The sequence below is a fragment of the Aureococcus anophagefferens genome (assembly GCF_000186865.1).
Source record: "Aureococcus anophagefferens unplaced genomic scaffold AURANscaffold_5, whole genome shotgun sequence".
Taxonomy (NCBI): domain Eukaryota; class Pelagophyceae; order Pelagomonadales; family Pelagomonadaceae; genus Aureococcus; species Aureococcus anophagefferens.
The window spans coordinates 552,063-565,028 of NW_008705565.1; the positions used below are offsets into that span (position 1 = coordinate 552,063).

At 73.7% G+C, this 12,966-nt stretch overlaps 3 protein-coding genes across 3 annotated transcripts; all 3 read right to left on the minus strand.

Moving 5' to 3' along the window:
• Positions 1-605: 605 nt before the first annotated feature.
• Positions 606-2,240, minus strand: AURANDRAFT_62510 (hypothetical protein; the record flags this gene model as incomplete). The annotated part of the gene is made up of 1 exon (XM_009037058.1): positions 606-2,240. One exon carries the CDS (start codon positions 2,238-2,240, stop codon positions 606-608), a length of 1,635 nt encoding a protein of 544 aa, XP_009035306.1.
• A 334-nt stretch (positions 2,241-2,574) lies between these two features.
• AURANDRAFT_62511 (hypothetical protein) lies at positions 2,575-9,554 on the minus strand (the record flags this gene model as incomplete). The annotated part of the gene is made up of 5 exons (XM_009037057.1): positions 2,575-2,817; positions 3,175-3,475; positions 5,209-7,096; positions 7,226-8,123; positions 8,325-9,554. 5 exons carry the CDS (start codon positions 9,552-9,554, stop codon positions 2,575-2,577), a joined length of 4,560 nt encoding a protein of 1,519 aa, XP_009035305.1.
• A 1,434-nt stretch (positions 9,555-10,988) lies between these two features.
• Positions 10,989-12,116, minus strand: AURANDRAFT_62512 (expressed protein; the record flags this gene model as incomplete). The annotated part of the gene is made up of 1 exon (XM_009037056.1): positions 10,989-12,116. The coding sequence occupies one exon, from the start codon at positions 12,114-12,116 to the stop codon at positions 10,989-10,991; it is 1,128 nt and encodes a 375-aa protein (XP_009035304.1).
• Between the last annotated feature and the right edge of the window lie 850 nt (positions 12,117-12,966).

The following is a 12,966-nucleotide window of genomic DNA, read 5'->3' on the forward strand; positions in this document are numbered from 1 at the left end:
CGCTTTTTGATGGGCTCGAGGCTCGCGACCGCGGCTTCGACGTCCGAGATTTTGTACGTCCACACGTCGCGCGCCCAGGACCGCGGGCCGCGGCAATGCGTAGCGTCTTCCTGCGGCGGGCTCAACGCGAGCTGCCGCGGGATCCGCCGCACGCGGGGCTCGTTGAGCTTCTCGGGGTATTTTGCGATGGCACCGTTCTGAGTGATGCGCTCACCCCGCAGAACCTCGTCCCATCGGGCCTTTTTCTCGCTCTCCGTCGACTCTTCGTCTTCCTGAAGGCGATAGGAATTAGGCATGGCGGGGGGTCCGCTCACGCCGGGGCGACGGTCGCGGGGGTCCGCTCACGCCGGGGCGACGGTCACGGGGGTCCGCTCAGGCCGGGGCGACGGTCGCGGGGGTTCGCTCACGCCGGGGCGACGTCGCTCTGGCACTGACGGCTCTTGTGGATGACTTTGTGGATGCTCGCCAATCCTGGACGCGTCCGGACGCCTCTTCCGGGACGCCGTCCTCAAACGCCGTCCTCCAACGCCGTCCGCGCCGCCGCGCGCCTGCAGCCGCAGCGCGCAGGCCTTCCGCAGGCTAGGACAACGACGCGCGCGCCTTACTCAGTTGGGAACGGCGTCGGCCTCCGCGAGCCGGTCGACGAGGTCGGCCTTCTTGCCGCCGACCTTGAGGCCGCGGGCCTTGAGCAGCGCCTTGAGCTCGGGGACGGTCTGCTTCGCGTAGTCGTTCCCCGCCGGCGGCGCGGCCGGCGGCGGCGCGGGCTCGAAGAGGTCGAGGGGCTCGTCCGGGAGCGGCGCCGGCAGCTCCGGCCCGAGGCCGAGGATCGCGAGGAGCTCGTCGTCGTCGTCGTCGTCGCCGGCGCGCGGCGCGGGCAGGTCGCCCGCGGGCTCCGGCTCGTCGTCGAAGAGCGCGTCGAAGGCCGCGTCGTCGCCGAGGAAGTCCGCGAACGAATCGTCGGCCGCGCCGCCGCCGCCGCCGCCGCCGCCGCTCAGGAGCGACCGGAGGAGCGCGTCGTCGTCGGTCTCGGCGTCGCGGTGGCTCGCCTTCTTCGCCGGCGCCGGCGCCGGCGCGGCCTCGCTGCCCTCGGGGTCGTCGAGGATGCCCAGCAGGTCGTCGAAGAAGGCCTCGTCGTCCGCCGACACGGGCGCGACGTCGTCGTCGACGTTCTCGTAGTCGTCCTGCTCAAAGGCGGCGTCGACCTTGTAGGACGACCCGTCGGGCCCGTCGAGGAGGGACCGCTCGCGCTCGGACGCCGCGGCGAGCGTCTCCCAGCGCGACCGCTCGCGGTTCCGAAACTCGGGCGCGGCGTCCGCCTCGGCGCCCCGCGCGGCCTCGCGGCGGTCGCTGCGCCGGCTGCGCCGGGCGTCGAGGCCCGCGTCGGCGGCGCCGTAGTCGTCGTCGTCGCGGCGGCCCCGCGACGCTTTGGCCGCGGCGTCGCGCGCGGCCGCCTCGGCGCGCGCGGCCTCCATCTCCTTGGCCTGCTCCATCTGCGCGAGCTCCGACGCCGTGAGGTGGCGCACCATGTCGGGGTCCAGGGGCACGTCGAAGGACGCCGTGCCGACGCCCGTGAGCCGCACGATGAGCTGGTCGTTCTTCACGGACCGCACCAGACCTCGCTCGCCCGCGCTCGGCCCGTCGAGCACGGCGACGACGTCGCCCAGCGCGAAGCGGTCGACGATGTTGTCCTCGCCGACCTCCTGGCCCTCGAGGTGCACGCTGAGCATCATCTGCGCCTCCCTGGCGCTCAGGGGCACGGGCGTGACCGCGCCCTTGTAGCCCTCGACGATCTCGCCGATGCCGTTGCGCATGCCCGCGTCGATGCCCACGAAGTTGGCGATCTTGGGCACCCGCGTGAGCACGCGCCAGAGCTCCTGCTCCATGCGCAGGCGGCAGAAGACGTAGCCGGGGTAGATGATCTTCTCCTTGTGGTAGACCTTGCGGCCGCGCGTCGACGCGACCTTCTCCGTCGGCACGAGGATCGTCTCGACGCGGCTCCGCTGCTCGACGTGCTCGGGCTTGCCCAGGATCTCCTCGATGGTCGCCGCGCACCAGACCTCGTTGCCGACGTAGCACTGGAGGATGTACCACTCGTAGTCCTCGCTCGTCTCGACGTCGACGGGGACGGCGCGCGAGGGCGGCCGCGCGCGCGCCGGGAGGCTCGGCACGAACGCCGCGACCGGGACCAGGAGCGCGGCGAGCGCCAGCAGCGACGAGCGAAGCCGTCGCCGCGCCAACATTCCGCCGGCCATCCTGCAGGCCTGTGTCGACGATTGAAGGCCGAGAATGGCAACCAATTCAAGTTGAAGTACAACAAAGGCGGAAACGGCAATTCTATATACAATTGTAGTTTGTTTGACCGCACTGAAGCTCTAAAGTTTGCTGCCCCAGAGCAGCCGTCGACATGGCCGCCGTCGTGGTGGACCCCGGGCCCCTCGCCCGGCTGAGCCTGCGGGACGACGCGGGCGGGGTCGCCGGGGCTCGGGAGTCGCTCGACGTGGGCGGCGACGACGACACGAAGCCCTGGCAAAGAAGCGGGAGCTACGACTTCGACCGGCGGCCGCGGCGCTACCCCTACCGGTCGCGCGACGCCTTCGTGTCGACGCCCCCGTCTCCCGCGGGCGACGGCTGGGGCGCGAGGCGCCGGTGGGTCGCGCCGCGGAGCCCCCGCCGCGACTTCGGGGACCTCGCGGAGGCCGCGCCCTTGGCCGAGTTCGTCGAGGCCGCGGGCCGCGAGGCGAGCGAGACGGCGAGCTCCGGCGCCGGCGCGTCGTCGAGCGGCGGCTCCGACGTCTGCGACGAGCCGAGCGCCCTCGCCTGCGCCGTGGGGCCGAAGCGCGTCGAGGCGACGGTCGTGCGGAGCGCGTCGGCGTCCGTGTCGGACGGCGACGAGGCCGAGCGCCTCGAGGCGTGCCTGCGCCGGCGCCTCAAGGTGCTGGGCTTCGTGCTGAGCGCCTACGAGCTCGAGCACGCCGCCCTCGAGGCCGCGTCGGGGCTCCACGAGCTCGACGACGCGCCCGCGTGCGACGTGAGCCTCGAGCCGCGGCCGCGGCCGCGGCCGCCGGCGTCGCCCGTGCCCAGCGGCGAATCGCTGAGCTCCGGCTGCGGCTCCGTCGACCGCGAGCGGCCCCGGCGCGCCGCCGCCAAACGCGCGGCGCCGCGGCCGCGGCGGACCGCGCCGACGCGGCTGCCGCCGCCGTTCCCGCCGCCGGGCGGCGACGTCGGGCCGCCCCGGCGCCAGAGGCCCGACGAGTCCACGGACGTCGAGAGCGACTTCGAGATCGAGGCGTCGTCGACGTCCATGGCCGCCGCGGCCGCGGCCGCGGCCGCGCCGCCGGCCGCGGCGCGCCGGCCGCCGCCGCGGCCCGCCGCGCGGCCGCCGCGCCCGCCCGCCGCGCCGCGCCCGCCGCCGCCGCCGCAGCCCATCGTCGTCCGCCAGCCGCCGCAGCACCCCGTGGCCCTGCCGCCGCGGCACCTGCTCCACATCCCGCCGCAGCATCTCATCGCGCTGCAGCGGCAGCACGCGCTCGCGCTGCACCACGCGAACGCGCTCCAGCGCGCCAACGCCCTGCGCCAGCACCAGGCCGCGCCGCGCGTCGCCGCGCCCGTGCCGCGCGTCGCCGCGCCGCTGCGCGCCGCGCCGCCGCGCGGCGTCCGCGCGGCCGGGCCGCCGCCGCCGCCGCCGCCGCCGGCGAAGCCCATCACGCCCGACGGGTCGCCGCCGGCGTCGCCGGCCCACGACCACCGCAAGGGCGCGCCGGCCGCCCCGCCGCCGCCGCGCGCGCGCGAGGTCTCGCGCGACGCCGGCGCCGGCGACGTCGGCGCCGGCGACGCCGGCGACGACGGCTGGGAGCAGTTCCCGCGCCGGTCCGCGCGCCGCGACGCCAAGAAGCGCAAGCACGCGGGTCCGCGGGCCTGCGAGTTCCGCGGCGTCAAGAGCTGGGGCGGCTGGTGGTGGGCGAGCTACGGGAGCTCCGTCAGAAGCTACGAGCGCAAGCTCGACGCCGCGCGCGCGTACGACATGATGGCCCGCGGCGCCGGCGCGCCCCACCCGAACCCCAACCTGCCCCTCGACGCGGCGCAGCGCGCCTTCGAGGCCGCGGAGCTCCGCGGGGGGGCCGCGGACGAACCGCGGCGCGCCAAGAAGCCGCGGCTCCGATGATGGCGCCGCCGCCCCCCCCACCCCCTTCTCTCGTCCGCTGCTATATCGCCCGCTCAGGGCCCCCGCCGTTCCGTCCGGCACCGTTCCATTCGGCACCCCCAAATTAAGCTCGCTACGAGGGCGACTTTTGCACTGCCACGGCATGATGGTGCCAGATGGTGCGTACACGTTGAAGTGCATGTTGAAACTTATGGTTGATGGTGAAGCGCAAAGGAGACGATGGGACTCATCGAGCTCTAAAACCGATGCGCCTCCTCGCGACGCTCGCATCGCTGGCGGGACCGCGCGGGCCGACGCAGTCGCACCTCACGCTGGCGCACGCGCTGTGGCGCAGCACCGTGCGGCCGGGCGACGTCGTCGTCGACGCGACGGCGGGCCGCGGCCACGACACGGCGGTGCTCGCGGAGCTCGCGGGCGCGGCGGGCCGCGTCTACGCCATGGACGTCGACGCGGCGGCGCTCGCCGAGTGCGAGGCTCGAGTGCGCGCCGCGGCGCCGGACCTCGGCGCCTTCGCGCCGATCCTGGGCTCGCACGCGGCGCCGCCGCCGGGCCTGGGGCCGCGGCGGGCGCGGCTCGTCGTCTTCAACCTCGGGTACCTGCCGTCGAAGGGCGCCGCGGAGGGCGTGCCGACGACGAGCGCCGAGACGACGACGGCCGCGCTCTGCGACTGGGCGCTCGGCGCCGTCGTGCCCGGCGGCGCGGTGAGCGTGTCCGTCTACCCCGGCCACGCGTCCGGCGCGCGGGAGAGTCTGGCCGTGCGGGCGCTCGCGCGGTCGCTGTCGCCGTCCGCGTGGCGGTCGACGGAGCACGTCGCCGTGAACCACGGGCCCGACGCGCCCTACGTCGTCTCCCTGCACCGGCTCTTCCGCGACGACCGGGAGAACACGGACGACGACTTCGCCGCGGCGCGGGCCGCAGCGCTGGGCGCCATACGGTGATCGGGACGGTTAGCTCGGCGCGCGGGCGGTTTTTCGGGTGGGGCCCGCGCGCGCTAGAGGTCCGCGTGGCCGTTGCGCTGGCCGTTCGTCGGCGTGTTGGCGATGTACTCCTCGTCGGCGGCGAGGAGGGACCGCATGGCCTTGGCCTTGGCCTCCTGGACGAGCGCCTTGAAGTAGCGGAGCTTGAGCTTCGTGTCCTCCGGGTCGCTGAACTCGACGTCGATGGTGCGGTGTGCGTAGATGAAGGAGAACGCCAGGGGCCAGTTCTTGGCGGACATGGACTTGCGCAACGTCTTCGTGCCGCAGAGGAGCTTGCCCTGGGCCGCCGGGTCGAGGTCGTGCGCGCCGCGGACCTCGACGCACTCGGAGAGCGGGTACGACTCGCCTTTCGAGCGCGCGGCGCCGCCGCCGGGCTTCTCCCAGTAGAGCGCCGCGCCGCCGTCCGTGAGCTTGAGCTTGCGCTTCTGGGCCTTGCCGTTCGTCGAGTGCTTGAGCACGTGGACGCCCTCGGCGACGAGGGCCTCGACGAAGCCCCGGAGCTCCGCCTGCGTCACCGTGACCTTCTGCTGGGGCTTGCGCTTCTCCAACAGCTTCTTGCGGAGCGCCGGCGCCATGTGGGCGCTGTGCTGCAACAATTTCTGGCGCAGCCGGCCGTAGGACTGGTGCGCGTCCGTGCCGTGGAGCGCCGACGACTCGTCGAGGTGCCGCGACGTCTGCTCGCGCGCGAGGACGCACTCGCGCTTCGCCTCGTCGACGATGGCCAATAGCTGGGCCTCGCGCTGCTTGGCCTTGGTCGCCTGGGCGCGCCAGGACTCCGCGCGCGCCTCCGCGCCCGCGCACCGCTCGCGGAGCGCCGCGTTCTCGCTCCGGAGCTCCTCGAGCGCGCGCGACGCCTCCGTGGCGACCTCGCGGGCGGCGGCGACGGTGGCCGCCGCCTCGGCGCGCGCCTTCTCGAGGATCTCCTTCTGCTTCTCGCGGTCGAGGTCCGCGGCGGCGTCCTTCCGCGCGTTCGACGAGAAGATGCCGCGCGCGACCGCGGAGCCCTTCTGGCGCGGCGGCGGCGGCAGGGGCGCCTTCTTCTCCTCCTGGGACGGCGAGCCCAGGTTCTTGAGCTTGGACTGGAGCGAGTCGAGGCGCTCGCCCTTGGACTTCATCTCGAGCACGAACGCGACGCGATTCCGCGCGAGCTTCGGGCGCAGGAGCCGCGTCTGGAGCGCGAGCGACGCCGTCTTGGCCGAGGCGAGGTAGCCCACGAGGCGCACGTCGATGCCCCGCCACACGGCCTGGAAGCGCACCGTCGCGCGGAGCACGCGCCGCTTCCGGCTCGCCGCGCGCCGCGCGAGGTAGCACCGGCCGTGGGTCTGGGCCACGAGGAGCCGCGCCTTGAAGCGCTTGAAGGCGGCGTAGGTCAGGTGGCGCCGCGCCAAGGCCTGGATCGTCGCCGCGCGGTCGAAGCACGCCGCCGCGCGCAGCGCCTCGAGGTCGTCGAGCGCGCCGTCGCGGAGGAAGACCTTCGTGCGCCCGACGAAGACGCGGCCCGCTAAGGCCTTCTTCCGCTTCTGCTTCGCCGCGGCCCTCGACCGCGGCGCGGCGTCGTCGTGGACGGCGTCGACGATGGCCAGCGCCGCGGCCTTCCACGGCGCGGCCGCCGCGACGACCGCGCGGTCCAGGATCAGATCCTCGTCGTCGCCGTGCCTCAGGTCCGCCGCCGTCGGCGCGTCCAGGTCGTCGGCGCCGCCGTAGGAGTCGAAGGCGTCGTCGAAGTCGCCGAGGCCCGCCTGCTCCGCGGCCGCGCGGCACCGCTCCAGCGTCGCGGACGCGGCGGGCCCGACGACCGCGAAGCGCTCCACGAAGGCCCGCAGCGGCTTGCGGTCCGGGTAGCCCGCGCGCGCGACGCGCAACGCGCTCAGCACGCCGCAGCACCGCAGCTGCTCGACCACCGGCAAACGGTGGAACGCGTCCTTCGAGTCGATGGGCCGCGCGGCGTCGTTCGGGCCTGGGCAGGAAAAGAGTGATTCAACGTCGCTTCAACACGAGTGTTCCGCGCGAGCGCGTTCCGAAAAAAAGCATCCACGCTTCGAGGCCGTTCCGAAAGATGATCGCTCGTCCAAAACTCAGCCGAAACAAGTGGAAAACGGCCGAGCTAGGAGCCTTTGAAGTTGGGCATTTCGCTCTCTTTTCCTGCCCTGGTTCGGGCGGATGCAGCGCACGTAGCGGCACTTCGTCGCGGCGATCTGGCGCATGAGGTCGCGGAGCTGGGACCGGAACTTGCTGCCCACGGTCTCCTGGCTGGACAGGTGGCTCCCCCGGCGCTGCGGCCGCCGGCCCGACGCGCGGCGCCCGCCGTCGCCGCCGCCGAACTTGGACCGCAGCAGGTTCGCGGCCTCGGCGGCGGCGAAGAGGGCCACGGGCGAGCTCAGCGACGCCTTCTCGTCGACGACGAAGGACGGCCGGTGGGCGCCGTCGCCGTCGACGGGCGTCGTCATCGCCTCGACCAATTTCGTGGGCAGGACGTCGCGGTTCCGCTCGACCCAGCCCTTCGACGTGTACATGACCGTCCCCGCGTAGTGGGCGATGGTGAAGGGCAGCGCCTCGCCGTCGCTGTGCTGCTTGATCTTGGGCGTCGCGAGGCAGGCGTGGCCCTTGTGGAAGTTGAGCAGCTTGTCGACGAAGTTGCTGTCGTTGCCCGAGTTGCCGCGGACGCACTCCTCGTTCAGGATGTCCACGAGCCCCGCCCGCGCCTCGATGAGGCGCAGCACCTCGGCGTTGTCGTCGAAGTCGACCTTGGTCCAGGGCACGCCCTCGGCGAGCAGCTCGCGCTGCGCTCGCGCGAGCACGTCGGCGACGAAGCGCTGCTGCAGCCGCTCGTTGGCCAGGTTGATGAGCAGCTGCTCGAAGCCGTTCGCCGACCCCGCGGCGCCGTAGAACTCGAAGCCGAACAGGTCCAGCATGCCGATGACGACGCCCGGCGGCCGCGCGTCGCCCTCGGCGCGCCGCGTCGCCGCGTTCGAGAGCGCGACGACCTGGGCAGCAAAAGAGAGATTCAATGTCGCTTCAATGTGAGTGTTCCGCGCGCGCGCGTTCCAAAAAAAAGCATCCACGCTTCGAGACCGTTCCGAGAGACGATCGCTCGTCCAAAAATCAGCCAAAACGAGTGGAAAACGGCCGAGAAAGGAGCCTTTGAAGTTGGGAATTTCGCTCTCTTTTGCTGCCCTGGCGACGACCTTGTCGAAGACGCGGCTGTAGAGCTCCTTCGCCAGCGCGTCGCGCGCGTCGGCGGCGGATTCCGCCGATAGAGCGACGGTCGCGCTGCGGATCTCGCGCAGCGTGAGGCCCCGCTCCAGCAGCTTGCGGTCGCAGCCGAGCGCGGCCGCGGCCCCGGTCAGCGCCGGCGGGTTCGCGACCTTGCAGCCGTCGTCGTCCACGGTCGAAATGACGACCGTGTCGAAGCGCACGTCGCCGAGGGCGAGCACGGCGTCGACGCAGTGCAACAAACCCGCGACCTCGCCGTCGTCGAGGCCGCAGACGGCCCGCAGCCCGTCGACCATGCCGCCGTGCGACGACAGGTCGTCCTTGCCGCGCGCGTGCGCCGCCGACGCGTCGGCGACGGCGTGGGGGTGCTCGCTCAGGTAGCTCGGCACCTTGTCGAGGCGCCCCGCGTCGGCCTCGCGCTTGCGGAGGTGCTCGTAGAAGACGTGGTACGTCCGCTCGCCCGACGCGCGCTCGACGACGCGCGTCTTCTCCAGCAGCGCCGTCTCGCACCAGCTCGACTCGATGGCCATCGTGTCCCGGTCGAACTCGACGCGCAGGAACTTGGCGAAGCGGCTCGAGTTGCCGTTGCGCAGCGTCGCCGCGTTGCCGAACGACTCGAGGAGCGGCCCCGCCCGGAGCACCTGCGCGACGATGGTCTTCGTCGCGGAGCCGTGCTGGGCGATGTCCGCGAGGTGGGCGAGCATCAGTTTCACCGTCTCCGTCTTCCCCGCGCCGGACTCGCCGGACACCAAGATGGACTGGTCCTCGCCGCGCGCGGCGCCGCGCGCCGCGGCGCCCGACACCGAGTAGACGTGCGCCGCGCGGCGCGTCTCGTCGCTCGACGGCGCGTCGCTGTGGAGCGCCCGTAGATCCTCCGTGTAGAGCGGCAGCCACTTGAAGGGGTTCACGGCGAGGACGACGTCGCCCGCGGCGACGTACGGCCGCCCCGCGGCGCACCGCCTCTCGATGGCCTCGAGGATCGTCGCCTCGTGGACGTGGCCCAGGTCGCACAAATCCTCCACGTCCCTCAGCTCGACGACCTCCTCCTGGACCATCTCCTCGGGCGGGAGCGTCACCTTCATGGGCCGGCCCTCGACGACGCCGTCGACGACCAGGCCGCCGACGTAGCGCTCCGGCGGATTCGGCACGGTGCACCGGGCCCAGACCTTGGACCCCACCGTGTCCTCGACGTAGATCTTCATCGTCGCGTTTGTCGGAGCGGTTGCGCTGTGTTGGTCGCGCGCGCGCGACGGCGCGAACGGTGGGGCAGCCCGCCTCGGGCAGCGCCGCGGCGGGGCCGCGCAGCCGCGCGCGGCGAAGCGCCGGGCGCGGCGCTCGGGGACGCCCGAGGGGCCGCCGAAGCGCCTTCGGTTGCCACGCGCCTCGCCGGGGCTCGGGCCTGGGCCCGGCGACGCGCAAAAATGCAAATCTGCAGTGTCGTCGACACCGGCGGCGACTTACTACGTCGATAGCACCGTGGCGGCAATAATGCCGCGAGGTCGTCATTGATGCTATGTTGATTTTGGCTATGGCCAAAGCATCAGCGTCTGGCGCGACTCCAGAGCCGAGCGAACCCGCAGCCACCATGAAACGTTCCGCGGACGCGCCGTCGCAAGCCGCGGACGCGCCAGCACAACCCAAGCGCAAGCGCAAGAAGAAGGAGAAGCCGACGTGCGAGCGCGACTGCCGCCACCTCTATTGCCTGCGCGGCACCTACGACTGCGCGCTGGAGGGCTGCGTGCCCTGCGCCTACAAGCTGTGCCTCCACTCTGACCCGGAGCGGCCGCTGCCGCCGCCGGAGCGGCCCGAGCAGTGCCTGCGCGTGCGGCGCGGCGGCGACGGCGGCGACCGCGGCCGCGTCTTCGGCGGCCGGACCGCGCTCACGGTCGGCGACGGCGACTGCTCCTTTTCGCTCGCGATCGCCGGGGCCTGCGCCCGCCTCGACGCGTCGACGCTCGCGCCGGACGAGGACGCGCTCTGCGGCCTCTACGAGGGCCTGCCGATCCGGGCGCACGTCGCGAAGATCCGGAAGGCGAAGCACTGCCGCCTCCTCTTCGGGGTGGACGCCACGGACCTCGCCGCGGCGCCCAACATCAACACCTACGACCGCGTCGTCTTCAATTTTCCCTGCCTGCCCGTCGCCGCCGGCCAGGACGGCCAGAACCCGGACTCGAAGGTCGCGGACGCCGCGGCGCTCGTCGCGAACCGCGACTTGGTCCGGCGCTTCGCGCGGTCCGCGCTCGCGGTGCTCGCGCCCGGCGGCGAGGTCCACGTGAGCCACAAGACCATCGAGCCCTACAAGTGGTGGGGCTTCCCGGATTTGGTGACGGACGCGGAGGCCGGGCTCGCGTACCGCGGCGCCTACGTCTTCGACCGCGCGTCGTTCCCGCCCTACGCGAACCGGAAAGCCTGCGACCGGGCGTCCTTCACGGCGACGGACGCCGTCACCTACGTCTACGCCGGCCCCGGCGACGGTCCCGGCGCGACGCTGCCGCCGCGGTCCGAAGCTCCCCCGGACGCCGCGGCGCCGCCGTTCCACCGGGGGCCCCTGGCTCCCCCCGACACGTTCGGCGCGTTCCTGCGCGTCGACCCCCCGCTGCTCGCGCGCGTGCGCGATGCGCAGCAAAAGCGGTAGGTTATAGGGGCGCGGCCTCGGCGAAGACGTCGACGTCGACGGTGGCCGTGCCGCGGTCATAGAGCGGCGCCGCGTCGCCGAGGCCGTCGAGGGGCAGGAGCAGCGAATTCGCGTAGGTCGCGCGCGCGCGGAGGACCTCCGTGTCGAAGTCGTCGGGCGCGAAGAGGCGGTAGAAGGTCGCGCCCTGGACCTGCGCGCGGATGCCCCAGCGCCAGCCGCCGCCCGACGGGCACGCCGCGGGGCCGAGCTTGAAGGAGAGGCGCAACGGCTCGGCGCCCTTAGAGTCGGGCACGGGCACGAGCAGGGGCGCCCCGTCGGGCCCCGCCAGCGCGAAGGTCACCGCCTCGAGCCCCGCGCCGCCGGACTCCGTCCGATTCACGGCCCGGAGCGCCGCCTTCGCGAAGTCCGAGTACTCCGCCCCGTCGACGGGCCGCCACTCGTCGGCGGCGGCGCGGGCCACGAGGCGCGCCTGGGCCGCGGCGATGGCGTCGACGATGCGGTCGTAGCCCACGCGGCCGCCCTGCAGCGGGGCGCCGCCGTCGACCACTAGACAGTCGCGCTCGATGTCGCGGCGGCTCTGCTGCTCGGACGCGTCCTTCTTCGTCGTCGGCTTCGGCGCGCCGCCGCGCATGGGCAGGTCCCGGGCGCTCAACGCGACGCGCGCGCCGCCGGGCGCCGACGCGGCCGCGACGAGCGCCGCGGCGCTCGCGCCGCCGCCGAGCGCGGCCTCGACGCGGCCCCGCGCGGGCGTCGCGTCGCGCGGGGCCGCGGGGCCCGCGGCGGCGGCGAGGGTCCCGCGGAGCTCGGCGACGCGCGCGCCGTCGTCGCCCGCGGGCGACGGCGGGCTCGCCGGCGGATCCGCGGCCTCGCGCTTGAGCCGCCGCGCGAGCGTCCGCGCGGCCGCGGCCCGCTCCAGCAGCGCGAGCTCGTGCACCGCCGCGACCTGCTGCGTCGCCAGGACCCGCGCCTCGAGCACGGCGTCGGAGCCCTCGTCCTCGTCGTCCGACGGCAGAGCGACGACGGACGACAGGGACAGCTCGATCTCCTCGACGGTGACGACGACGAAGGCGTCGCCGCAGATCTCCGGGGGGTTGCGCTTGCTCTTTTTCGTCGCGATCTGGGACGCCATCGCGACACCACCCCTCCTGGCGCGTTTGCCGACACCGAAGGCGGCGGCTCCAGGGCCGTCGTCCTTGTCCACAAGTGTGGCAGCGGCACTGTCAACTCGCTCAGCGACGATGCCGTCGTACTTGCCGTCGTCGTTGGCTTCTGGCGCGGTGCCGTGTCCAGCTGCCGTGTCCGCCGTCGTCGTCGTTGCCACCTCCGGGCGCGCCACGATGTTCCGCTCCTGCAAACAGCCCCCGGAGGACCGCGAGGTCGAGCTCTGCTCGACGAACAAGCGCAAGGACTCGCTGAAGCGCGACCGCGAGGAGGAGGAGGAGGAGGAGGACGAGGCCGTGCCGCTGCTCGGCGGCGCGCCGAAGCCCGCGCGGCGCTGGGGCTCGCAGGGCGGCGCGAAGAAGCGGCAGCACCGGCGGCCGACGCACGCGCCGCCGCCCGTCGCCGCGCCCTGCGCCTACGCGTCCGTCGACGACGCGCCCGGCGCGCGCCGGCGTCCGCCCGCGCGCGAGCGAAACTGCCAAAAGAATCGTCGTGGCGCGCCGCAGCCGAGCCGCGCGTCGCGCGTCGTCGAGGCCTTCAACCACGGCTGCCGCCGGGCGACGACGGCGGCCGTCGACGGCGTCGCGCGGCGCATCGCGGCGCTCGACGCGGCCGTGCGCGCGTCCAAGTACTGCACGATGGCGCCGCCGCGGGCGCTCGCGCCCGCGGACGACGTCGAGGCCGCGCGCCAGCGCGTCGCGTCCGCGGAGGCCTGCGTCCGCGTGCTGCTGGCCGAGGTGACCACACAGCGCGAGCGCGCGTCCGCGTCGTCTGCCCTCGAGGGGCTCTCCTTCGCGTCGCCGCGCCCGGCGGCGCCG